Below are 27,663 nucleotides of genomic sequence, written 5' to 3' on the forward strand. Positions count from 1 at the left end.
GGAAAAACTGAAGTCATATGAGAGCAAACCCTGCCTTGCCTGGTTTTGATCACTTGGCATACTTAGAACTGACTCCTCAAAGTAAATATTTCCTATGAAGATCATTAAGGGTGCGACCAACATGTAAGGAACAGCAACAGGAAAATACTGCTTTAAACCTAATACCACATCATGTTGCATTCATTAGTTACTTGACATTGTAGCTGGAACAGGAAAAAATAAAAAGGCATGGAGCAGAATGATATTTCAGTTTGTTAAATGCTTCTGAATCAGTACAATTACCCCCCCCCCCAAAACTGCAATAGTTCTCCACATGTTTAGCAAAGGCAGCAGCTGCTGCTGCCCGTGCACTCACTGACACCTTTTTAGGTGGGCACAGGAAGGCAGGAGGGTCTGAGAGTTTGCGCTCAGCTCATAACCACGCCAGAAGCTGCTACTAAAGAGATAGCCAACATGGGTCCCCAAGATGCAATTTGGGAGATGATGCCTTGCTCCCTGCATCGTCAAAGAGAAATAATAATTTTACCAGGATAAAACTAGCAGCCAGGACAGCCCAATCCAGAGGCTGCACCTTCACCTCCCATGCGGCACAGCCCGGAGGTCCCAGAGCTCCCTGGCTGGCTGGGGTGGACGAGCAGGCAGGGAGCACCCATGGCTGCCTGCCACTCCTGCCTAGGACATGCTCCGAGAAGCTCACCAGCTCCTGCGTGCTAAAAACCAGCTTTACTTTATATTTAGCGAAAAAAAAAAAGATGATGCAGTCCCGCATGATGCCGGAGGAAGGAAGATAAGGCAGCGGTCCTCCTTCCTCCCCAGCCACCCAGCGGAAAGCCTGTGCTTTATCTGGCGAAGGCAGGGCTGCCCAAATCCTGCTCCTGAGTGAGGGGGCATGGCACCGGGGACGGGTTTTTAAGAAATAATGCAGCAGTTTAACAGCAGAGAGAGCGGCCAAATGGCCCTGGGTGTGAGCAAGGCGATGCCCACCCCGGACGGGCTGCAGTGCTTCGCTGGCTGGTTACACCTTCTTAAGCTTTCAAGGGTAATAAATCGAACTTACGCCGTACGTAAGTGAGCTGACCCCTTGGTCGTCACTGATTACGGGAGTTGGTTAAGAAATGCATGTGTGCCTAGTGCTAATGCAGACAGCTTTGGTATTACTCAAACAGCAAGAAACACATTCCTTCTGCCCAGCACCGCCTGCCCTTCTGCTCCCACTTGGGTGAAGCTCCATGTACCCGTCTGCAGCGTTACAGCATCGTGAGGTTATTGCAGAAGAACCGGTGGAAATTAAGGAAGGGCAAATATTAATTTCACAACAAGTGAATTTGCTTTACTTTGCCACAAGATGGAGCCTTGAGATTAAACCATTTGTTTGAGGTTTGATCGTTATTTAAGAAAATTAAGCCACATTTAAAGATGCATGTTTAATTTTCTCAGACTGTTATCTGTGTTTTTTTAATGAATCATATTTTTCATCATCTCTTATTAGTCAGATATGAGGAAACTCTGAAGACTCTGCCAAAATAGGTGCCACCTGGCATAACTCGGCAGAGGAAGATGTTGGACAATGCAGCTTTTCTTCTTCAATGAGAAATCATATTCCAATACCATGCGATATTCTGGGAGGGGACGAGATGGTAGAAGAAGGAGCGCTTTGTGGAAAAGCTGAGGCATGAATGAGGGATAAAAGGAAGATATTTGGGAGGCAGAAGGCCTTTTTTTTTTTCCTCCTCATTTACCTTGTGGTTCAATTTTACTTCTGCAAAATCCCCTAGTTATATATCACACAGTTATTTCTGAAGAATGATAGAAAATTATCAATGCAAATATTTTACTGTGTTTTAGCATTTGACATCAGCAGCAAAATTTAAAAGAGACAGCCATGCCAGCAGCATGTTCCTCCCTGACCTTTGTCAACAGGCACTTCCCCAAAATATAAAGCCTACGTGTATAAATTTCATTTCTCTTTTGATTTCACTTCTCTTCAGCCTGGAAGGATTGAACTTTTTGTTTTGTAAGTGCTTTTCTGGTGGGTTGTTTTCTTTTTTCTAGTTGAAGTTATTGCGGAAAACTGGGAAAAGAAGTGAGGTTTGGATTTTTCTCTGAGGGCATTTGAGCTCTAGAAAAGTCTCCAAAAGTGGGTTTTACAAGAAAAAAAAAAAATCTTCTGTATTTGGGCATCACTCCTGAGAGCGATAGCAGCACAGCTCCAGCAGTTCCCACCCCTGCAGAGGCTTCGTCCAGCAAGGAGAAGAGTTGGAGGAGAAAGAGCCAAATTTTGAGTCCAGCTCGGAGCTCAGCAGAAGGCAGGGAGCCGATAAGGCTCGCTGCGCTCTCTGTGTGCTTTTTTGTGTTTGGGATTGGCATGGAAATGTCTAAAGTCAGTAAGGGGAAGGCAGATTGGCAAATGTTGTTGAGTGATAATAAGCTGATGAGTAACCCCCCCGCTCCGGTTTTCGCTGGGAGCCAGGGCTTGCCTGGCTCACTGTAAGAGAGCAGTGCCGCTTGTTTTGTGGGGACTGTCCTCCTCAGTAAGGTGAGCAGGGTCAGGGCATGGCTGTCCACAGTCTCAAAGAGCTTATCCACCAGACCCCAGGCAACAGGAGACAATATTGGAGTGCCTGTGGACCTCTTGTCATCCTCACACCTCTCTCTGGTCTCCTATCTCCTCCTGTGCATGGATCCCAAAGTAACGGGATGGATCAACGGTCTCCCTCTTGAGTTCCACCCTTAGCAACACTGTATGTCTAGATCAGAGCAGAGCAGCAAAGGCCTGAACCCCAGCCACTTGCTATGGTCTGAGTGGAGAGAATGAGGTGCTGGATTAGCACATCCATTGCCATGGTCAACCCGATACTGGGTTTCACTGCTCCAAACTTCCCAGTACTCTGCACCTCAGTCTACTGACATCCTTTCAGCAGAACTGTTGGGTGACCGCTGCCTGTCGCCCTGTCGAGGAGTGGGCAAATTCACCTGGCCAGTTTTTCATACGGAATATGCCACGGTCCCCTGCCCGTCGCAAGCCAACAGCACAAGCTCAGGAGCGTGGTTACGCTGCGAGAGGCTGGGAAGCGAATGGGTACCCTGCTGCAGCCGCAGCGGAGGCAGGACCAGGCAGGCTGGCAGGTCCAGGCGTTGGGCAATCCCTCTCCCCGGAGCTCCACCCTCGGAGAGGTCTTTGTCTTTTTTAGATAAAAAGCCAACACCCTTTCGTGTGGCTTCTTGTACCAGCTCCTTTTTATGAAAATAACCCATTTGTAAATAATTACTCAGTTGTACCTGTACCTGTACCCAAATCATCATTTTCAGGCGTTGTAAATAATTTCTTTCCCTTTACCCGTTTTCTAATTGCAAACGTCAGTGCTTCCTCAGTAAGACAGGGACTCGAGGAGACAGTGACGTGCTTGAATACCCTGAGGATACCTCCTTAGCATAAGCAGGGCTCCGAAACCGCCCTCAGTCCAATGCTGCCTGGTGGCTGCAAGAACTTGCACAAAGGATCGGAACGGATATCTGAAGGGTAGAATATTTTTAAAGAGCACTGGATTTTACATTACAGCAATACTTCCTTCCCTCTTCCCCCTTCCCCTAGTGCTGCCCTGCATCACTTTCCCTCTCGTGCCACTTGCTCTTCTTGCCTCCCCAGCTCTTTCCCATGCCCAGCACTTTCCCAGCCCCTCCCGTCTTGCTGTTCAGACTGATTAAGACATGGTGAGCAACTTTACTGTGAAAACAACAATCTGTGCAGTATCTTTAGTGGAATGACCATTTCCAACGTCTGCATGATGGAAACCAGGACTGAGGCTGCACCTTATCCTCTTAGTACAGTAATTGAACAGAAACTGGCCTCAGTTAATATTAATTTTCAATAAGTCTTGAAACGAACCAGACACAGTTCTGCCAATTAAGGTGAAAAAGCAGCTCATCCAAGAAATTGAAGCAATGCTTTCAGCAAGCAATTCCAAAGACATACCTATTTGTTATATTCTGCGTATTTATTATTCCCAGGAGGTTACACAGGATATAAGTGAAAGAATTTCTAACGCTGTCATTAATTTCAGTGGCATCTTTTCATATCAGCAAACACCATCCAATTCCGCCAAATGAAAGTAGCTAAATTTCAGGAGAGTGGTGATGCTCTCTTGTCACAGGGTTAAAGTTGGATTCAGGATGGCATCATCTCCAGGCCTCCAGCATGTGACACAGAGTAAGGGGGACACAGTAGGGGAGATAATGTCCTTCACTAATGGAAATATTCACTTGGGAAGAAGTAGAAGAAAATAACCTAGAAATAAGGTCATCGTTCTCCTGACAGCCCCATGGGAAACTCAAGTAGTGCTGAGACTGAAATAATTTTCCTGCTGAGCATGACAGGCATGTGGATGCCACTTCACATGGCAGCAAGAGCAGCAGGCTGCGAACAGTAGAAGCAGCTCTAATTTCTTTGGAAAATATTAGAAATCCCAAGAGAAGAGTCTGTGAAGAGTGTTTAGCCCTTTGGGCAAACGGTCCCATGAGAATTCCCAACACATGGATTTCGAGATTATCATTGCATGAAGCTGGGACATAATTTGGTTCCTAGTTTATCCAAGCATTACCAAAAGACGAAATGTTGCACCATCACTGTCGAGAACTGTATTTCTCTGTGATGCAATCCTTAGAGAAGTGGAAGTAACCACACTGCTACCTCTGCATGGTTCTTCCTTTAGGGCGACTGCATTGCCACCTCCAAGAAATAAAGCACTAAATAGAGCACTAAAACGATTAACACTTAGAAAGAGCTACAAAAATTTTAAGAAATTTCTAAATTGCAGAAGAACAGAGGTTTGTTTACTTGGACAAAAGGGTCACATTCCTGGAAACCCTTCATCCTATACACTCAGTTGCACAGCAGAGGAACAGCCAAGAGTCAGAACTAGGGCAGTGGGAACATGACCTCCTCCACACCATTAGAGTTAAGAGACCTGAAGGTACAGAAGGAATGGAAATGGTGTCAAGGAGCAGAGCCCACACATCCCAACACAGGACTTTGGGTGTAAATACTCCAATCCATCCATAATAAGGTTGATTTTTTTTTAAAATACTAATTATATGAACCAGAAACTCAGAACATTTTACTTAATCACTGCGTCCACTGTTAAGTGATAAGGTAATATTGCTGTGAGTTGGATATTCCTGCTTGTTCACCTCATTATTGAGTGACTGGTCTGACTAAAGCACATATTGCATTAATACATAATGCCTAAATAGCCCTGAGAAAGGGTCAAAGGTGGCCCTGGGGGGGGACTGCTACCTATGAGCAGAATAAGTGTCGTGTTTGAGAATAGACATGATCCAGCGAGAGGGAGCAGACGATTAGACACATTTAGTGGTGGCCTGGCAGAGTGGCTGATGCAAAGAGCAGCAGAGCCTCAGCCCAGAGGCTGAGGCTAACCTTTGGGCCAGCAGAAACCCCTGAGGTACAGCAGGGAAAAGTGCCAGCTCCTGCACGTGGGCCAGGAAAAGCCCCTGCCCTGGTAAAGGCTGGGAAGCTGCTGGGTGAGGAGCAGCCCTGCTGGAAAGGACCTGGGGATTACAGCAGATGCCAGGCTGAACGTGAGCCAGCAGCGTGCTCTCATCTTGAGTAAGGCAAACCACATACTGGGCTACATTAGCATGAGGGAAACTATGATCCCCTTCTACTCAGTGAGACCTGGAGGCTGCATTCAGTTTTACTGGAATAGGTGTAGGGCCCTCCTGCAGCTCAAGAAGGACACAGAGACACCGGAGAGGACCCAGTGAAGAGCTACCAAAGCGGTCAGGGGCCCAGAGCACCTGACCCGCAGCGAGAGGCTGGTGGAGCTGGGCTTGTTAGCCTGAAGAAGAGGGGGCCAAAGGGTGACCTAAGAGCTGCCCACAACTATGTGAAGGGCAGTTACAGAGTGTCAGAACCAAACTCCTGTCAACAGTGCCAGAAGGTAGAAACAAGGTGCGATGGCCACAAATTGTGGCTTGGGAGGCACAGGCTGGACATTAGGGGAAAAAAAATAAATTGGTAGGAAGATAGTGTCATACTGGACTAGGTTACCCGGGCAGGTTGGGGAGCCTCCATCCTCAGTGTTTTTCAAGATTCAGCTACACAAAACCCAATCTGATGTTGGTGATAGTCCTACTTTGAGTGGGAGGCTGGACTAAAAACCAACCGAATTCTCTTCCAACAAACATTCCCATGTTTCTGTGATCTTAAATTCAGGCCAATGCACATGTCTTTAACATTAACTTGGTGAGATTTCAATATATCCTGAATTGCTTTCCTTAAAAAGACTTTCTTTCTGAACTGGGGGGGCTTCATACAAAAGTGCAATAGAAGAAAACTACTATTTTTTCGGGATTTCTTAATTCCACTCCTTCAAAACGCAAATGCTGTTAACTCTGCTGTCTGCTGGAGAGCCAACACACTCAAAAATAGCATTGCATGGGGTCCCATGGAAGACTTCTAACATCACCACATGTCTCCTCAGTATGAAGAGATTTCTCAGAACAGGAAAAATAAAGTACCACAAGTTATTTCCCATATCATGATGTGGTATCTATCATATGAACAGAAAACACCTTCTGCAGTAAAACCTGTAGTCTGTAAAAATGCTGTAGACAGTAGATTTCCTTTCCCTTAAAATCAAAAGCCATCTTCTCAAAAGAAATACATTTTAAAAAATGGACAATTTTGTTAGGATCTGTTTTGACAACATAATATTTCATATCTGCATTGAATTTAGTCTGTGTAAGTATGTGCTTGCGCCTGTATGAGAGTGCGTGTGTGTGACCATGTTTCTTCCTCTCTGCACTGTAAAGAGGAAGCTCGCGCATATGTGTGTTTGTGTGTGTGCGATCACAGGCTTCTTCCTCGCTGCATTGCAAAAAGGAAACGCAAGCTGGGCTTGACAGCCTGTGTCTTACAGAACCAGCTTTCATCTTCACCCAGGAGCAGACACCGCAACTTTGTTGGGGCTTCGCCTCTCGGAGTTGTCGGTCCCTTTGCTCACAGATAAATACCGTAACGGGATACCACTATCACCTGTTCTGCTCCTTAACAGAAAATCTGCACCCCGTTGTACAACTTCTCCGACAATCTGCAGAAAAAAAAGCAACAAATCTCTTTAACTGACAATATTTGTACCCCAAGCTGCTGTTAGGACAGGTGTTCTGCGGTATTTCTATTTTTGACAGTACAGGCTTCACACAGATGAAAAGGGACACCTGTATGCTAAAAAAATGCCCATAGGAGTAGATGAGGGTGAAGGCAGGCTCATTTTCCGTAAGTGCTTCTTTTTCGAAAGTTCGTATTATTTCATTAGGTAAAAGAAAGCAAAAGGGCTGCAAAAATTGGTAATGTATTCTTCCTCAAAGGCAAGTACCAGCGTGATTTGTTAGCATTAATGGCTGAAGTTCGGTAGGTAAGGTGATACAATAAAATATATTGTTCTTTAAAGTTCTTATAAATTAGTTATATTGCTATGATATCTGAAATAGATACTTAGTCTTCTTTAGGTAGAAAAGTGACAGAAAGTAGGGTGTCATTTGCAGGAAAGGCGTCTCTATAATTGCACTATAGCTTTTTACTAACTATATACTGTCAATTCCAGTTCTGATATACCTCTGCCTGATTAACAAAACTCTGCTAAAGCCCTTGAAAGATTCACCTGTGATTTTTCACCCCGGCTCCAAAACCTTTTATAGCCTCTTAGTGCAGTGCTCAGAGTGGGTGCCTAATTACATCATCCTGCAAATAAGAAAACTCCCCAGCTGGAAAGTTGTCTAGCTATAAATCCTTTATTAATGTCATGTTAACAGATACAGCTACTCTATATGCAAGTGGGGTGCATGCAACACACACGGATGTAAACAACCAGACCAAACCAGAGCTCTTGTTTCCTTGGCTTTTTTCAGAACTGCGTCTTCACTGGAAGACTTAATCGATGTAAAACTGATGATTTGCCTACACAGCAATCACTTACGTAGTTTAGGAGTACCGTCTCTATAGGTACTATTTTCATTAAGCCAGAAAAGAGCTGCCCCTGTGTGCACAGCCGTATCAACATGTTGCAAAGTAAACCCACACATAACAAGTCAAACAAGCTACACCAGTCAACGCACGCTTTTGACAGCACATTAGGGATCTCTGCCAACGCGGCTCTGTTGATCTGGGAACATCTTCACACAGCCGCAGTGTACGTACAGCTCTGGCTTAACTGCATTTGTGGGCAAGCACATGCTGAGTTCAGCACAGTCTGGGACAGCGTAGCCAAACAAGATGTACCCGTGTCCATGCTTGTCATTAAACTAAGTTCAAACTACGACTGTGGTCACAAGCGTGGTCAACGCCGGGTTGTTTTGCTGCCGCTGATAAGAGGCTGGCCATTGCAGCAATGTCTGCTGAGTCTCGGGCGGCGGGGTGTAGGTGTGGGCTCCGCCGCTGCTGCGCTGCATTCCAGCAGGCTGGCCGAGACGCCACCCCGCAACTCTTACTAGCAAGTAGAGATTAGGACACAGAGAAAATGCCAAGGATGGAGGGGTGGGGTTAACCACAGCACTTTCCCATTTAGGGTGACTAACAAGTAACAGCCCCTGATCAGCCCAGGGCTCTTGCTCAGTCCAGGGGTCCTCGCCTACAGCAGCCCCAGGCAGGTGAACGAACTCGCAGCACAGTGCCGCCGAGCAGTGGAGCAAACCGAGCCTCAGCCAGCCCACCTTGCCAGAGGGAGAATCGCTGGGGCATGCCATCCGTAAGGGTGGTTTTGGGGGGAAGTGTGCCTGAAAGGAAAAAGGGGGAACCCGAGATGACACTCCTCAATGCCAAGGTAAACAATCTGTGTCCAAAAATGCGTATTTGGTCAGTTCAGTAGGACGTAGCTTGAGCTTTGAGTGTTTATTGGTTTTCCTCTAATAGTAGTGTTTAGCAATGCTTTTTTAGACCTGCCAAGGCTCTGGGTTCCTAATATATCTCTGGTGTAATTCTGCTTGCCTCACTGCAGTTACACTGGAGGCGAATTTGGCCCTTTAATCGTTTGGGGTTGCTGATCACTCTGGGTGTGCTGCTTGCTCTGCAGATTTTCTGGAGGACTGGAATTTCTTGTGGAATTCTGTTCTGTGAGGCAACGGCTGTGTGGGCAGCGAGTCCTCTTCAACATCGGTCTGAGCACAGTCGTTAGAGGACGTGCTCTTGACGTTGTTGCTTAATCGGTAATCACCTCTTCATCTCTGTCTCCTTCAGGCTCACTTTTCTGCTCATCACTTCCACAGTTTGTCCCTACAGAGAAAATGGACTCATGACTTCCTCCTGAATGTAAATAGGCTATTTTCCATGTAACTAATATTCCTGTTATAGTATTTTGTAACAAGGCAATCAGTAGAAGTGAGTAATGCATGCTTTCTTTGCCACAGATATTAACCTAATACTGCTGCAGCAAAGAAAAGCATGCCAGGCAGCAAGGGAAGTCAGCGGAGCAAACACAGTAATCGCTGTCCAGAACAGAGATCCTCAGTCAAGGGCCCAAATTCATCCCAACCCAGTGGGAAAAACTTTCCTCTACAAACATTTATACTGGCAGCTCTCAGCATTTCCATTTCGTAGTCTGAAATACAGATAGATTCCTTATCAACAGCCTTATAAACAAGAGCGAGGTAGAAACGCAAAAGAGGTCCGAGGGTCACTGATTAGAGAAGGAATGAAGACAGTGAGTATCAGAGCTAGAGAGTGAGGGAAAACAGGCTGAGGAGGTGACGAAGGAGGAAGCCTTAGCAAGAGAGGTGGAAAAGGACCGGAGGCAAAAAGTAGAACTTCAGACATCTGGATAAACATGAAATGTCAAATTTGGAGAAGGTCTCCTTTCGTAAAGGAGAAAGTTTGTAGTTTCTCTTTCATTTTTAACAGTCCTACATGACATACTTACTGTTTACCTTTTGTTGTCCTTCTTTCAGTAATTATGCTACTCATAAAGAAATTCAATTGCTAGATATAGTGTATATTTAAAACTATTATTAATTACATGCATTAATTATTGTTTCTGTACGTGTGCTACCTTGAGTCTGGGCTGGGGCTCGGCCGTGCAATGCTCTGTGCGTGTATAATGCTCTGCGCAGGGGACAGCCCGTGTTACCTGTGAACTTGTGCAGTGTGCACTGAGAGTATCAAGCTCACGCTAAGCGCATATGCGCTTCGGTCCTTAACTACGTACGCGTGTTGTGGTGGAGTCACCCACGGAGATCTCTAATATTTATTCAGTCGAACAGCCTGACGACTTCAGGATGGTAAAAAAATCTGAATTTTCTCATGTCTGTGCATCTCAGGATGGAATTTGTCTTCCCAGACCTGGCAGTTCAGGTTGCAACTGCTCTACAAAATACAGTCAAGACGATTGTAGGAGGATCTTTATTTGGAAGGAGTAGTTAGTGACTGAATTGACAGTTATTATCAGGTGCGTAAGGATAGGAAAAATTGTTTGATGATACTGGGATTACTTTCTCCCAGACACTGCACATTTTAAATAAGTTTTGAACACGTTAAGATAAATGATTGTCACAGATGCTACAAATAGAAATGCACAAAAAAAATCATGCCAAATCTTATGAGAGTTCCAGTTTCGCAAATTCAGCGAGTGCAGACAAATGTCAAAAAACCTTATATTTTTTAATTTTTACCCGAGCACAGTATTTCAAGGTGCGTCCATCCCTTGTAACAGATCACAGAACACAGACAGTGAGCGGGCCGGGATGTACAGACACTAGTCTTGATAAATAGCAAGGGTCTATTTCAGTTTTATTTCTGTGTTCTTTTTCAAGTAAAAGTGTCAGGTGATTGGAAGATAAAGTCAATTTGTTTAAGCACGAAGGAATTATACTAGATTAAGACACTGAAAATTATTCATATCATTTATAAACTGCCAGGTTGTAGAGTACAGATATTACATCGGCCGTACAGGAAACTTAATTTGTTTTTAAACCTGTGTTTCAGGGACTTTGATGAGAGTATGGCTTAACTTATTCCTAACATGCTAAAGCCAGGAAGTATGAAAATTAATTTTTCACTGGTTTCTTGGTAAAATGAGGAAAAAGTGTTTTCTGTTACTAGACAAAGTCAGGTTAAATAGACATAAAAGACTTTGTTCTTCTCTGACTGAAGTCAAAGTCAAAATTCTTATTAACATGAAAGGGAGCAATATCAAACCTATGACCTTGAAAGGAAATAACAGTGGTATTGCATCTGTAGAATAACAGGAACATGCTTTGAATGCTGGAATACATGCTGCATTTTGTTTATACTTAGAAGAATCACTTATTGCAGTATTTGCGTAGTGTTCAGTTCTGTTTAATTACAGCTGGAAGAGGAAGAGTTCAGTGGTGTAGGTACCAGATTCAAACCAGATTTCTTTCTAGAGCCGTAAAGTCAAATTCCAGTGAGATGGATACAGACTTTCATCCATATGAAGGAGAAGATCGTTTCAGACAGTCTAACACATGAAGCCTTTTCTTCTTCTCCCCCTTTGGAGACATTAAATGAATGGTGATGCCCTTGTCTGTCTCCTTGGCTGTTAAAGATCCCTTAGGCCGTATTTCACAGGAGGAGGGAGTGTAGCTTGACTAAAAATAATCCCATCCCTGTGCCATGCTGAATGCGGCCCAGAGACGCCTCCTTTTCACCAGTGATGCGCTCCCAGCGTAACATACAGAGTATTAGACGTATGTATGATTGTCTGCACAAATAGTGCACAAAGCTAAAAGGAAATAAAGTGATCGCTGTGGAGGCAGGCTCGAGAAACGTGCAACGGACGCTGCCTCCTGCCGCCGCTCGCTGCTGTCCCCTCACCGCCTCGCCCTCCCCACACCACAGTCAGCCTCTCCCAGGTTTCAAGGCTGGTTTTAGGATGCAGGTCTTTTAAGGAAGGGGTTTGCCTGCAAAGCTCCCCGTGCAGCCACGGAGCCGTATTACCCCTTCACAGGGACAGCCGTGGCATTTCCAGAAAGCTCCACGAGAATAAAGGCCGCTCCAGTGAGGCCTGCGTGAGGGGCCGGCATGGCGGGCTCGGCCTCAGCAGCCAGGACAGGCGGCGGCATTCCCCGGCCGATCGCACGCCTAACTGCTGAAAGGACCTGATCGTCTCTGGCAGGGTGCCGTCCTCGACACAAACATGACGAGAAAGGGAAGCTTTATGTTTATGTTTATGGCACATCTCCCTTTCGGGGTCAAGTACTCTGCCCGCTGTAATGGCGCCTGGGAATCATTCAACTTCTAATTCATCATCACTTTCTGAGGGGAAGCGGGAGGTTTGTAGGGCTGAGAGGGGACGCCGGCCCCCTGCCAACGCCGTGCTGAACTTCCCAGCACGGGGAGCGCCGTCTGGCTTTGCCGTTGCCCCGGGGACAGCGCGGCGGGGCCGGCCGCGCTCCCGCCCTCCCGCCCCGGCGGGGGCGAGCCATGGTGAGACGCCCGGCCTGCAGGGGGCGCGCCTCCCCCCCTCCCCCCCCCCCCCCGCCCCGGAGGCGGTGCTCGGCGGCCACCCGCCCCGTCCGGGGCGGGGGGGGGGCGTGGCCGGCTCGACGCGCCCCGCCCCGCCGCCCGGAGGCTCTTCAGCGGGGAGGCGGAGGTGCGCAGCAGCGGAGCCATGGTGAAGATCGCCTTTAACTCCCCCTTCGCCCAGAAGGACGAGCCGAAGAAGGAGGCGGCCGAGGCGCTGGTGGCCGATAAGGTGCGGGGAGCGGGGTCTCTCCGCTGCCGGGCCGCGGCGGGAGGAGCGGGGCCGAAGGGCGGCGGTTGGGGTGGGGGGGGGGCAGGAGGAGGTGGTAAGCCGCCGCCATCTTCTCGCAGAGGCAGCGGGCCGGGGGAAGGCAGCCGGCAGCCCGCTGAGACCCGGGCTCGCCCGGCGGCCGCCTCGCCGCTCCCTTCGGCGCTCCCCGGCGCTGGGGCAGCCTTCCGGCGTGGGAGCGGCCGCTCTGCGGGCAGCCCCGGGGGGCGGTGGGGGGGGGGGTCGCTCCCCTCAGGGCCGCCGCTCCCCTCAGGGCCGCCGCCGTGAGGGGCCGCCGGGCGGTGAGGGCCCGAGAGGGCCCGAGCGCGTCGCGTTGCTGCAGCGGTTTGCAGTTCCCTCACCCAGCCCGGCTGCCGCTCGGGAGGTCCCGGGCGGTGCCGAGCTGCGGGCTGGCGTGACATACCCGGGACAGCTTCGGGCCCGCACGCAGGGGGCAGGCCCGGCTGTTTATCTCGCAGCTGGGCCCGTGCCAGGGCCGTGTTTCCTGACGGGGTTTTAAGTCTTCGTAGCTCGCAGGCGGGTGCGTCCTGCGCCCTGGCGAGCTCCGGGGCTCGGCTCCGTCCCGGCGCCGCGGCCAGCCCGGGAAAAGGCGCAGGGAAAGTGCCGTGGCCTCGGCGGCAGCCTGGTGTTCCCCCAGGAAAGAGCAGGTTTGCAGCAGCGTCTTGCAGGCAAACAAAGTGGGTTAGGGCTCATCCTCCGCTCGCTGCTGCTCTGAAACCCTCGTAGGCAGCGAGTTGGAGAGCGGCGCTGTGGTGAGGTGCCTGGGCTTCTGGTATGTCTAGCTTAAATTAAGAAACCTGCCATAAAGGGGTTTTAAATAGAAACCCAGGCAAGTACTCTGTGGTTGGCTTTTCCTTCCTAACGAGTTGCCCTGTCGCTGACTTGAACTTTCTAAATCTGTGGGAGACTTTACTTTGAAGGTGTCTTGCTTAGCTGCTGGTGTTTTTAGTCAGATGAAGATCATCAGAGTCTAGGTAAATAAATCAGTAGTTGTAGAGGAGGAATGTGGCATGGACCGAGTTCATTTGTAATCAGGGAGTGGGACTACTAGAAAAAAAAAAACAAAAAACCACAACACAAACGCCTGTGGACTTGGGCTCTAGTGTCTTTATTCTTCCCCCCCCTTCTAAGTTGTAATCAGGACAGCAGCTTGCCTTCCAGCCTACAGAGCCTCTGCCTCCCTTGAAAAGGGGAGGGAGTGCAGAGTGGTGTTATTGCTCAGTGGACTCTTTTGAGCTGTAGGAGTTGTATGTGTGCACGGTTAATACAGTAGCACTGAATTACTAGATCAAGAGGAGCGGGAGAAAGTAGTGAAACAGTGTAGATAAAGGACTCATTAAAATTTTCAAAGTGTCAGTAGTCTGGCCGGTTTCTTGTAGGACAAACTCATCAGCCACTCCTCAGGCAACTTGTTACACATATTTTTACTGGCCCTGTACCATGCAAGTTCTGAGCATAGTAGTTCGAATATACACTTACACCCTTTCTTTTGTCATGATAGCTGCTCTTCTCAATTTAGAAGCTACTCGTGCTGTTTTGTTATACCTGTCACATCGTTCTCTGTGTTTGCACACGTGTACGTGGTTTTTTAACAACTCTTCACTCTGACTTCAGGGCTTAAGAGTTGCATGTAAACATCAAGTTCACAATTTTACTCCAAGACAAACTTGTTCTAGTCCTTGTTAATGTCTCCTTTTGCTGGAATATTTGTGCAGAGCAAACAAGCTTAATGGCTAACGTTGGCTGAAACAGCACAATAAAAGTCCCCTAGAATAGCTGCACAAAACACTTGAGCTTGCAGAATACTCTCCCTGCAGATTGTTTGGAGCTCACTGTGTCAACAATGTCTCTTGAGCTAGCTGCAGATGTTAACACAAGTGATTTTTCTTCTCCTCTCTTACTCCTAGTTTGCTTTGCTTGTTACTGCACAGCTTAGAACTGCATTTTCTTTGCAGCTTTTTTATGACTTTTACTATTTTTGAGCAGAGGCTTTGTAACCTACTGGAGCGAAGTCTTGGTATTGTGTTCTCTTATCAGCTGTGTCAACTCTTTTCTTCTCAGATTCAGGCTGCCTACATCGCTTCTTAAATGATAAATACCTTTGCTTTGTTTGAATGTGTGTAGTGCAAGTGCAGCTAATTACATGTCGACATCATCCAAGCACTAGGACGTCTGTGGTGCCAAAACCTGCTGCAGACTGTTGTGTTCAGGTAATGATAGGCTAGATGAGTAAGTTACTGAAAGGTGTAGATGAAGGTGGCAGAAAACGAAGAGAATAGAATTAGTCTTGATCTTAAAAGCCAGTTAACTCTGAAAGATGGTTTTCACATGATGGCATATAAATGTGGCATAATTCTGACTTGAAACTAGTTTGTTTTTTTGACAAATGCTTAACTAGCCAATTGTGGCGGCTTATGTCTTGCTGAACCAACATTTTTCTGTTTGGAGGATGCGAGAGTGGAATGTAGGATATTGACTTTCACAAAACAGCTTGTTTTTTGTTTCAGTACTTGCATAGCTGATGTGTTTGGCTTTTACACTGCCATATCTTGCTGAGCATGGAAATATGTGCAGCCTTTGTAGTAATACTGTGGCTTGTGATCACAGGTCACTTAAATATGTTGTTCTACAGGAGTGCAAATAGTGGGACCCAAAGAAAGAAAGAAAGCCCATGGAAGCTGCTGTGCTAAATCTAGCTACTGACCCTAGGAACAGCACGAAGGAAGAGATCTGTTGCTGTGAAATGCAATTTTTCTTCCTGACCAGTACAAAGAGCAGGTGTTGAAAGTGAGCTGCTAAATACCGGAGTCATGAATCATTAAAGGAACATACTTGACCAAATGTATAGATTATCTAAACATTTGGGGTTTGTTTTTGTTTTGGGTTTGGTTTTTTTTTTTGAAAGACCGCAAAACAATGTGTGTTTGCCCAAAGGGAATGTCTCTTCTGATTGTTTAGTATTTGACAGTACTTTTGCTGTGCTCCTCTCAACTTGGCTTGTGTAAGCCTTTCACCTGGAAGCCTAGAAAGGCACTGAATGAACTCTTGAGTGTTAAACTTGCCATTCAGACACCACCACTAACTTTGCAATCGGTATTGCACAACTCATCACCATGTTACGTGATGGTGGTTTCCTTTGGATGCAGTCATCTTCTGTTTGAAAGAACGGGGGTGGGGGGGGGGGGAGACGGGATGGGACACGACACAAGTCACTGAACTAAAGAGGTAAGTTTCAGGCTGCTAGAAACAAAACTTCCCTGGGACTTGAGTGGAAGAAAGAGTATTTTGAAGCTGCAAGGTAGGATGTGCCACAGGGACTTACTTTTATTTGGCATAATTTGAAGCTGCATTTAAGCTGATGAGTGGTTCTCTTTATTAGTGGACTTGAATTGTGCATATTACAAGTTCTGAAACCTGAATGTTTGACTCAAGTGTCAGATGTTCCCCAGCTAATAGACGAAGTTGCATCTTAGCTTTTTCTGTTAGGCCAGCTTTGTAAGGAAAGCAGCGTTATCTTATTCCATCTGATAGCAAGAGGAGGATAGGAAATAGGCTTTTGGGAAGAGGCCTGAAAACACTGTAACTTAAAATGGCCTTGCTCTACAAATCTTGCTTTCCTTGTACTATATTGGGGCTGCAGCACTGTATCTTTTGTTAGTTTTTTAAATTTCTTACACCTCAAATAGTTTCTGGATAAAGGTTTGTCTAGAAAGCATCCTCTAACTAAGAAAATATCCTCTTTAAGTGCTGTTTGAAAACTGATCTTAATATGATGCAGTAGTATTTCATGTAAGCATTTTCTTATATGATGCGTGACTTACAATTCTCACTGGACACCTAGAAGAAATAGAAGATGGTAGGTCAAAGTGAAGCAGTAGATAACGGCTTACTTTAAATTCAGAGTGGCTACACTTTCTAAGTTCTTATCCCTCTTTATTTAAAGGATCCAGAAGTTGCCACACATGGAGGTGAAAACTCATCTGGAAGATGTCTGTTGACTCTGCTGGGTCTAGCGTTCATCTTGGCAGGAGTTGTTGTTGGTGGAGCCTGCATCTACAAGTACTTCATGCCCAAGGTAATGTGAAAGTTCTTTTCTTTAAGCATCACTGAATAAAAAAAGTGTAATTACAAATGGATTACCACTATAATAGAAAACCTTCAATAACTGGGACATGAAGACTGCTGTATCCTTTATAAAAGCTCCAGGTGTGACAGACTTGTGCTTCGTCGTTGCGTGTGTTAGAAATACAGTTTTAAAGCAACATTTGCTGTAAAAATAACTAGCCTTGCTCTTACTTTCAGCATAAGGTGTACCGTGGTGAAATGTGTTACTTTGAAAATGAAAATCGTGATCGTGCAGTAGAACCATATTTCCTCCCTATTGCTGAAGAAGCTGACATTCGAGAAGACGATAACATAGCCATCATCGATGTGCCAGTTCCAAAGTTCTCGGACAGCGATCCAGCAGCAATCGTTCACGACTTTGATAGGGTGAGTATATGTGAAACAATAAGAAATAACTAGTCTTTTTGCTCACTGGGAAACTGTGGAGCAGATGGTAATCATAACAGCTCCAGGGTTTTCATTGTTGAGACCTTTAAAACTTACTGTCAATGCAGGCTTTTCTTTGGGGATGGGTTTAAGTGTGGGAAATGCAATCCCTTTAGCTCTATAACAGTGGACTTAACACTCCTCCCTTGCAGAAGTTACAAGAGTATTAGAGGAGTTCATACCCACAGTGACTCTTAACTGGATCGTTTCTCAGAGCAACGCATCTCAGTGCTATGCAACTTTAAATATTGTTGCCCACAGGATGTCTGGAAGTGACACTTGCTGTTTGGTCAGGAATCCTATGTAAATGAAAGTGAGGGTAGAAGAACGTTGTAAATGTGAGTTAAGAAATGGGTAAACTGAGGATTCGGTCTAAGATGCTGCCAAACTGTGTTATGGCAAAATGTAGAATTCCAAACAAGTGTGGGCCTTGGATAAGTGAATTGGAAAATCACTTCAAGTGCTGAAACCTAGAACTTGAAAATGCTGTGTTAGTTGCATGTAGTTTCTCTAAAGCAAAGATAAGAGGATGGTTTTAATTTGACTTTTTTATTTTAAGTTGCGTTCATAGTATTAATAGTTATCCTTAGCCAGCTGTAAAAGCTCTCATAGGTTGTTTGTAAATCAAACCTTGGCAATGCAGATATAATCACGGTAAAGACACTAGAACTGACCTCTGTACTTGCTGCCTTTAACGGTAGCATGGAATGCCACGCAGCCAAGCTGTGCTACCTGTGTTCACAGTATTTGCAGCTTTTATCTGTGGTGTCTTGACAGAATCTTGGCTATAACTTAAAGGATTCAGGCAACTTAAGAACCGCAGTTGATTCTGGCTAAGTGCTATGCAAAGTCATGATACAACAAGTAGATATGTTGATAATTCTAGTCTCTGCAATTCTTGCACTCGGTGGTAACGCTGATGTGACTTTCTAGTTCTTCAGAAAAAGTATTAGTCTCTATTTATAGGGAGTGATTGCTTCTCAGCAGTTGGATTCCTTTTGTTTGCACTGTGCTTAACTAAACTTCTTCAGTTACGAGAGCATGCTCCCAAATACTTTCTCTGTATTAATACAAACTGTACTCACTTAGAATTATGATAGAAATGGCTTTTATAGTCAGCTCACTTCTGTACAAAAGTCCTGTTGTAAACCATAGCTATAACCACTTTGTTTGCAAAAGTGGTAATAGCTAAGTTCTTAGACTAGACAGTTCCTGAATGCATCACTTTGATACTAGCTGTGCATGATTTCCAGCTGCTTGAGCTTCCTTCTTAGTCCTTGCAGAGCTGTGTTCTAAAAAGCAAAGGCCATGCTTAATTAATTGAAAACTTGTTGTCAAAATAGCTTTTGACGGCGTATCTTGACTTGCAACTGGGTAACTGCTATGTGATTCCACTGAACACATCCATAGTTATGCCGCCGAGAAATTTGATGGATCTCTTCGCAAAACTGGCGGTATGTGGAAACTTTACTGTTTAATTATGCTGACAAGATCCCTTTTGATAAGAATGCTGGGTGTTGCTCCTGAACTAGTCTCTTGCTAGAACAGTCCTCTTGCCATCAAAGTACATAATCCCCCTGGCTCAGTCACTGTACTGAAGTTAAGGCCAGCTGTCAGTGTATATTATGTTGAGTAGATTCATGCTTAATGCCCTTATTAATACCTAGCTTTATGAAAGCTGAAAGCAACTAGCAAATAAGGTTAAATTTAGCTATTACAAAGGAATCTGATAAAGCTCCAAATATCATTGAAAGCCTAAACCTGAGAGTTACTACCGGAAAGCTCACTTGCCCCGTGAGAGTTTTAATGAAAAGAACAATGCTAACTTGTTCTTGTGTTTTATTGGCACGGTAGTTACGAGCTCACTGCAAGCACTTTGACTCTTCATTGACTAAAACTGATATTTTTCCAAGAAGACTTACCTTCTGGGTCAAGTTGATAGAGCTTGCTGCTACTTTCAAATTAAATGCAATACTGAGCTATCATGTGTCAAATGTACTCTTCAAAAAAAGTAATTGACTCTCCTAGAGTGGCCTTGCTAGAGGCCACCTGATTTAGCTTAGCTTGTTTTGTTTTCTTTAGCTTCATGAAGACAAGCTTTAAGTATGTCTCCCTGCCCCCATGTCTAGGAGTTGGTCATGAGGGGTGGGAAGTCATTTCAATAGTGCTGTGATCTTGTGGTGAAGACTTTTGTAGGTCACACTGCTTTTTTTTGTATTAGAAAAATACTGTCTCAAACATGGAAACTTTTAGCAATACTTTTTCTCCCCTTTTAACTGCAGACTTTCTGTTGCATACAAATAAACTTGAACAGGTTCTGTTTGCTCGCCTCACATGAAGCAAACAATATTAAGGTCAACTGCGCTTTGTTTGGATGTAACTGCAACTGTTTGAAATAGCCTTTGTCAGTTTTTAACTTCTTTGGTATGCAGCTGTTCAAGACTAGCATATCTTAGTAATAAAAAGAAGGAAGCCTGAAATCTAGTGCTTGAGGCCCTTCCAAGGCAAAGAGTAAAAGGTAGTGATGTTTGTCCATTGTTGGCAGAATACTGTATCTCACGGTTTTTTCCTCTTTTAGACTGGCTCTTACTTGCCTCAGACCTACCTAGTTCGTGAAGAAATGGTGGTTACAGAGGAGATAGATAATGTGTCTGATTTGGGTATCTTCATCTACCAACTCTGTGTTGGAAAAGAGACGTTCAGACTTCAGCGCAGAGACCAGATAACGGGTAAGTTCCCTTCAGTAAAAAAAAAATCTATTGTTCGAGTAGGGAAAGGGTAAATACTTAAACCTTTGGAGTTTCTAGACTTGAAAATCTGAGTGTTCAACGTGAGCTGAGACTGCTCATAGAACTGATGGGTATTTTCCCCTACTTTCAAATGTGTATCTGAAGTTTCATTCGAACATGGTGAGACAGAGTTTCAGTTAAGGAATTAGAGGTTACATGCCCAAACCAAATTTGAACTTAAGCCTATTTCTGATCCATCTTTTGGTTGAAGTTGTAAATTAGTTTGGCCCAAAATTCGTATTACATAATGTGAATCTCTGTAGGTGCAGTTCAGTCTGTCACTGTCCTATCTAAAACTGGGTTAGAGGAGCACCAAGTAAAAGCATTATCTTCTGGTTTACTTGCTCTGGAAAAAAAAATTGAACAACTAGCTCCGGACATCCCAGACTTCCTCTCTAAAAGAGGAAGAACACTTCACAGAACTTCTGAGCTCTGTTTCTTCATTGCCTGTCTCCTCGCGCCACCCCCTGCCATTCTGTGAAAAGGATTGAATCTGAGGTGTTGGTGGTTTGACATACTGGAAGGAGGCCTGGAATACAGAAATCTGATGCTATGAATTCTAGTTCACTGTAGTTCTCAAAGCATTTCATAGTTTGCTGCTCTCACCAAACACATAGTGAACTAATCCTTTGTCAATTACAGCCTTTCAGAATGCAAATGTTTGGTTTGTCAGAACTCTCTGCTCTGGTTTTCCTGCCAAGCTCTTAGGCAAGATTTTCCTCAGCCCAGTTACAGCTTGCAGTATCAGGAGCCACATCTGCTGTTTGCTAGAGACTACATCCTTTTACTAGATGGAAGGCTCTGGATGTGGGAGCATAAAACTGGTCCTGTGTAGCTAGCACTGTAGGGCACATGAAGAAACAGTAAATGTTGCCTTCATGGGAGGGAGAGGCATGTGTCTCTTAACTGCTGTGAAGATGCTTTTTTGAACAAGTCTAAACTGACTGCCGCTGTGACTGAAAGACTGTCGTCCACAGGCAACACTGTGAAGAGCATTTATGATTTGAGGAAACATCATCTTGCTCTAGTGTGTTGTTGACATCTTTGCTGCATAGTAAAAGACTTCTACAGAATACTTGCACAGAACGGTTCTCGTACATGAACAATGCTACAGGACAGAAACTGTACCAAGGAACTAACCTTGTTTGCCCTTGGGGGGGGAGGGGGGCAGGAAATATAGTCAAATGGAGGACTGCTGCTAAGGAGAAAATTGTTTAGGAACAGGGCTTGTCTTGCCTTCCAGATCAAATTTCTAGCATGCCTTTCTTCTAGTGTGTACAAGCCATGCCCATGTAAATAATTAGACTGAAATGGATAAACTGCAACTTCTGTGGAGAAGTCTTCTCATTTAGCTGGTGCTGCATTGGCTCTTGGATTTTGTGGAGTTCATGGGTTCCTCTGTTAGATCAAACTGACCTCAGGTTCTGCGGCAGTTCCCTGGAGCTGTAACTGAAGGCACGCGAGAAACCTGACAGGTTATCCTGACTGTTCAGTTATGTACCCAATTAGATAGCCTTTGGAAACTTTTTAGCTTGTACAGGCATTAAGATTGAGATGAACTGAAGGACAGCCTATATTTTAAGTGTTTATAAACTAAAGCAGTGCCCTGCTGGGTTTGGTTTAAGAGCTAGTGCTTCTAGACTTTGATGGATAGCTTCTCTTGCTTATTCTGAACAATTCTCTGCTTATTAAACAAGCTATAAATATTTCTTCTCTAATTGTTGTATATTGAAGTGCTTTGGTTGAGCAGCTTGTCTTTGATGGCAGGACTACTATATTCTTGCCTCCTAGTAAAGATTCATAGCTGATACAGGGAAACTGCCTGTGTCAGATTCAATACTGGCATGTCCCAAAATAGAGAAAATCACTTTAATAGTGTTAGGAAAAACTTCAGTAAGATCATCAGCTGAGTGGCAAATCCTCATAGGGCTCTCATCAAAGTGAAGACTGTGAAGACTGCTCTGTGGAAGCACACTCCATGTTAATACATACTGGGTGGGGGGAAAGTGCTGATAAAGAACTGGGGTGGGGGGGGGGTTCTGCATGCTTTCTGAGTTTTTAAACTTTCCCTGTAATTTCAATCTGCTTTGCTTTTCCTTTTCTTTGTGGTTAGGAAGGGCTATGAGAAACCTTACCGTAAATGATCTATTTAGTGTTGTCTCTTCCATCACTAAAATGGTGGCGGGATACTAGAAAAAAGTGCTTGCTTGCTTTGTCCCGTGTTGTATGTGGGCCCCTCTTTTGTTGCTACCATTCTGAAAATGAGGGAGGCTTTCCGATAGAAAACAAACTGATACCAAGCTCTGGTGGCGATTCACGGCTGTAAAACACTATGTACTGAAGGATTGTATCTTGCTGCTGTTCATAACGATACAAAACTTGTAAATACTTGCTGCTGGGTTCTAGATCTGCTTTACTTAAGCTCTCATCTTCTCTCGTCCCCAGGTCTGCAGAAACGTTCAGTGGAGAACTGTCATTCAATCAGACACTTTGAAAACTCTTTTGTTGTTGAAACAAAGATCTGTCAACAGTGAAAGGTGTTGGATGGGAGGTGACTCGTTCACTTCATTGAGAAGTCTGAGCATTAGACATCGACTTCTTAAAATGTGCAGTGATAATCAAAAGCCTTATGCATTTTCTGTGTATTGCTTGTATTTCAAAAGACAAAGTCACCATTTCAGCTTTCTTTGATCCTTGGTATAACTTTTTAGTTGTCTCATGTAAAACTTAAATCTGAGTAAGGTTTTTTTAGAAGGTTAATATGAGTTTATCCGTTGAATGTGTTTGGTTTAGTGTAATCTGGGAATGGCAGAAAAATATATATATAAAAATGTTAACCAGTTCCTTGGCTGGAACCAATTTTGTTCACCTTAACTTTCACAGAATGATTAATATTAATAATCTGTGGTTTGCACATCTTGTGTAGCTCTGTAGAATAGCTCTGCACTCCGTATCCTGGCTTAAAAAAACCTTCTAATGCGTATCATTAAAGGTTTATTTTAACTACCATGTGTGAAGCATGTAAAATCCAATCTCAGTGATCATAAACCTCTAACACTACCCTCTTTCTTTTTGTGCAATTACTGTATTGAATTCGTATGTATATTTGGAACCTTCCCTGAGCTTACGTTTAATTCTTCTACCTTTGTTTGGTTTTGTGGTATTTAGTTGTTAGATTCGGGTAGAATTGCTCTTAAAGCTTGTCAGTATTTTTGGTTATGAATTGGTTTATCCTGTAACTTCCTACTTCAAGAATCTGTTCTGGTATAGCTCACTTGTGAATGTGACTGTAGTTGTAAACTTAACTACTCTGGCTTATATAAACTTTTTAGACCAACTTTTTATGAGCAGGTAGCATTACTACTGCAGTCAGAGCATTGTTCCTTTTTTTGAAAGCTGCAGTATAAAGAAAACGAAGAGTTAGTGTCCTGCAGCTGATGAACGTGAGAGTTTTATTAAGGGACTTTATATTGGCATAAATTCTGCAACCCTATAATAAATGTTTCTCTAAAACTTTGGCGTTTGTGTGACTTCATGGCACTCGGAGGCAAGAGCGCGGTACGCTGGTACATGGCCCACGTGGGGGAAGTGATGGTTATGGGCCTGGGGCAGCATGCAGTGCTCTTCCCTCTTACCCTCACCTCTTTTTTTCTTTCAGCTTGTGGAGCCGAATTTCCTCTCCCTATTGCTGTGGAAATGCTTTGTGGTGCAAAACAAACTTGGGGAATGGAGGGAAGAAAAGACATCTCGCTTCAAACCTGATCTCCCAGCAGGCAATTCTCAGTGATGTCTAGTGCTGTAAACTGAATCCATTGAGCAGAGTTCCTGGCTGCGGGCAGTAACTGCCAGTTGTGGTATAGCAAAGGAAGGATGCATTCTGTAATTCATCCATCTGAATACTGGTGTTGATGAGGCTGATGATTAAAGGTATGCTTGTCTTAGTGTATTTAGGGCAGTGTTAACGAGAAGTCTTTTTAGTATATCATAATAGACCAAGACCCAAGAGGGTTAATCAACAGCTTATTGTAATGCCTTTCAGCATTTACCCATGAGCTTTGCTGTGCTTCAAGCTCAGAGCTAGGAGAGCGCTGTGGTGAAACTTCCATGGTTGCTCAGAGAGCTAAAGTGTGTATTGAACCCTTCTGGCTTTCCTGGAAAGTAACTTGGATTATAGAGCTGGAAGTAAAACAGTAAGTAGGCTTTCTGCACTAAGAACTAGGGAGTGAGAAGTGACTATAGGAGTAGCTGCTCTCAGTCATTGTTTATGAAACTGCAGAGGAAAGGAGCAGAGCGCAGTCCCTGGGCAGTAGGGAATTCTGCTGCCTTGTCTTGGAAACTAATGCAGCTCTTCTCCCGAGGCCTATGGCAATGCGATGCAGAGGACGTGCCCCAAAACTAAGCTTTGGTCTGCTTGGCTCTAAAAGAGTAAGTGTAGGAGAGTGTTTCATTCTGTAGTTAACTTTACTGAAATAGAATGCTGTGGAAAGCTCTAATTATTGTCACTGGGAGTCAGGTATACTTTACTGAAACAGGTACGTGTTACTGGGGGAAGTAGCTGCACTGACAAGTTTCTACTACAGACTTGCTGTGTGCTTGGGCAAGTTACTGTCGTGGTGATTTCCTCCCCCTCCTCCTCCAGATTGTCTGAGAGGATAACGAGGGTGGGTTGGCTGTCTCATTTGTTTTGGTAGCCTTGAGTGGAAGGGTTTGGAAATGTGTTAGTTGCAGAGAGCAAGAAGCATCTGCTTGCAGTGTTGAGGTTTGACCTTACTGAAAACAAAAAACAAATTCTTCCTTCCAGCTTTGACTGTGCAGTGGATGGCTCTCACTTTACAAGCCTTTAACCGGCTGGCTGCCTTAAGGCACTTAACAGAAATACTAGATATGCTTCTAGATAGGTTGAAACAGTTTCTCTTACCTTTGTCTGGTAAAGATTTTATAAGAAATGAAGTCAGTTCCTTAAGAGCTTATTAGATGTTCTAGGCAATAAGCCAGGATGCTCAAAGGAACAGATTGTTCTTACCTGCTTGATGCTCTTGCGTTGAGAAAGTAGCTGAAGTTTCGGTCATGCGTGCGGTGTGCTAGGCTTATTATCTGTCCCTAATCATTTTATGATGGGGGCGGGCATTCAGATCAAAGGACTGCAGTTTTAAGGTTGCTTCTATGAAAACAGCTGGTATTCCCGGGATCTTCTAATGCTGTGTCTTGGTTTGAGTAGCTCCTGAGTTCAGCTGGTCTGAGGGAAGTGGGAGAGAGGGTGCGAGTCAGAGGAGTCCTTTGCACCAGTAGATGGCACAGGTGGCAAGCACTTGGGTGTAAAATGTGCATAACTGATAAAAACTTGGTGTATTTATTCTAACATACATTTCAGGTATTTTGCCAAAATTAAACCTAAAAATGGTTTGATGAAAGATTCCTCTAGGTGGTATTTACTGTCTTTGCTTAGTTTTTATAGTAAAGGAACATTTTCATAGTACAACTGTAGCCTTTGTAAAACCCTGTTAAATATCTGAGTAAGACTGCTTCAAACATGGGTGTGGTAACTGAAGGGATAATGTTACCAAGATGCAAATGCAAACTTACTTACCGTAAGAGCTTGTGTTTACTGGAAAAAGCAACCAGTGTGCACAGGACAATCAGCAATATCTGTGCACTTGCTTATTGACAGTTATCTTTCTGCTAGCTTGCACATTATTTTTCTGACACAGTATATTTAGATGTAAGTTTTAAATAGCTTTAATGAATGTTAAGTGGCTGCTTTGGATGATTCCTCTTCCAGCATTACATGTGAGGTGTTTTTCAAGGTTAAGTATTCTAATCAAAGAGGGAACTCCCAATCAAGAACAAACTTGAATTTGTTACTTGGAAGGAAGAGATGCTGTTGACCTTTGCAGAAAGCCTGGTAGCTTTCTGAGTGTGACTGGCAAGGTATGGGCGGCTGGTGGTGGTGCGTGTGACACTTCCATTAGAATAGGTGCTGATGTACACTAGAACTCCAGAGTTTCCTCCAGCCTGACTTTGTAAAAATTCATAGGAATTGAACTGTTGTTTGCATATATAAATACCTTGAGATGAAGATCTAGGGAAGAAAAAAATGGGGACAGCATGGAGACCCTTGAAAGACATACCAAGGCTTTGACCTGGTATGAAATAGAGCTTTAGCACCTCAGACTTGATAAACTGGTTGTCTAAAAGTGAGACATTTTTCACAATAAGCTCAACTCTATGCAATGGACTGTTGCAGCACAGCCATGCTTAGTATGGTAGTGGAAAAACTCTCTCCTCACACCCACAGCAAAACTCACAGTGTATATGCAGATGCCTGGGGGGTGAAGAGCCTGGTAGGACTTCAGCAAGACTGGACTGACTTCTGTGGACTTCATTAGTTCTTGGCATCACAGGGAAAGCTACCAAAAATTCAGACGTGCTCAGTGGAGTTTATGATGAATGACAGCAGAAATATCAGAGTGCTGAAATCAGCTCTGAATTTCCCCGAGAAAAATTCTGGTTTACTATTTTTAAATCATCCTCCTGTGTCTGGGATTCATTCTTCCTCAACTGCTGCAGCTCTGCTTGCACCAGGGTGGGCTGAATGGGACAGTCTCCTCGTTAATGATTGAGCAGCTGCCAGCTTTAGATTTTGTAGGTTGATGCTTTTGTTTCTTCTCTGAAGTACTCGGGAAGGCTAGAAAGAAAGAAAACATTATGACATTTAACTAAAGACAGCCTCTTCCACCCTACCGCTTCCCCAGTCTGTTGAATTTCATCTCGTGTTCTCCTAACATGCCCCAAACTAAAAAAAAAATCCTAGAACAGAAGAGAACATTTGTAGGGCCGGATGAATGCAGTGCAGTCCACAAAGCCTCCGCAGCGGCACAGTAGCTAGCCATGTGGCTGAATTACCACTCTGGGAAGACTGAGCGCAAGGTCAGGCTTGGAAAGGATTAAAGCTGCTTTGACTGTCCTAATTCTGAGCTGTGTGGGGGATGGCCTGGCTGCCAGCTATGGCGCAGAGCCCAAATGCTAGCACTGATTGAAGCTTCGAGACTGCAACCAAAATAATTACAATATGTATAATTACAGTCACATTATTTCATTAAAATTATTTCTTCATTATTTGTATATATTTGTGATATTACGTAGGCAATATGAATGGGTGTATTTCCTGTTTTGAGAATAATTAAAGACTCTCCACCTAGCATTCCACCTCCAAAGGAAATTATTTCTTACAGTTCAGCTATTCTGTTTACTTAAGCGTATTTTCTCTCTTTTTGTACTGTGACACCTCCGAGTTCCACATTAACAAATGTGAAAGTGAATTTACTATCTTAAAAGTCATTCTGACTGTGGATGTAGATGTTGTCTGTTACAGAGGTGTTCCATTTTAGGCCTTGTTGATGTTTGAAGCTGTTCTGGGTTAAGCTGTCCTGGGTTAAGCCCCTACACCTGATTCTGGAACAAGGAACTTCCTTCCTACAAACCTAATCCCTTGTTGGAGTCTAACCGGGTGCTTTATTCTGGAGTGAGAGCGCCTGCATGTGGGA

General features: G+C 44.4%; 1 protein-coding gene across 1 annotated transcript; it reads left to right on the forward strand.

The window, feature by feature from the left end:
• Window positions 1-12,566: 12,566 nt before the first annotated feature.
• Window positions 12,567-23,632, forward strand: ITM2A (integral membrane protein 2A). The gene is made up of 6 exons (XM_076347073.1): window positions 12,567-12,722; window positions 16,723-16,854; window positions 17,082-17,270; window positions 18,674-18,784; window positions 19,909-20,059; window positions 22,565-23,632. Exons 1-6 carry the CDS (start codon window positions 12,639-12,641, stop codon window positions 22,651-22,653), a joined length of 756 nt encoding a protein of 251 aa, XP_076203188.1. The 5' UTR covers window positions 12,567-12,638; the 3' UTR covers window positions 22,654-23,632.
• Window positions 23,633-27,663: the final 4,031 nt, after the last annotated feature.

The sequence above is a fragment of the Aptenodytes patagonicus genome, chromosome 9 (genome assembly GCF_965638725.1).
Source record: "Aptenodytes patagonicus chromosome 9, bAptPat1.pri.cur, whole genome shotgun sequence".
Lineage (NCBI taxonomy): Eukaryota > Metazoa > Chordata > Aves > Sphenisciformes > Spheniscidae > Aptenodytes > Aptenodytes patagonicus.

Excerpts from the sequence above, each read along its gene's own strand:
- ITM2A (XM_076347073.1), top strand. The coding sequence starts at position 12,639 with ATGGTGAAGATCGCCTTTAACTCCCCCTTCGCCCAGAAGGACGAGCCG. Across the intron at positions 16,855-17,081 it reads ACAAGTACTTCATGCCCAAG|CATAAGGTGTACCGTGGTGA; the intron begins GTAATGTGAAAG and ends TCTTACTTTCAG. Across the intron at positions 18,785-19,908 it reads ATCTCTTCGCAAAACTGGCG|ACTGGCTCTTACTTGCCTCA; the intron begins GTATGTGGAAAC and ends TTCCTCTTTTAG.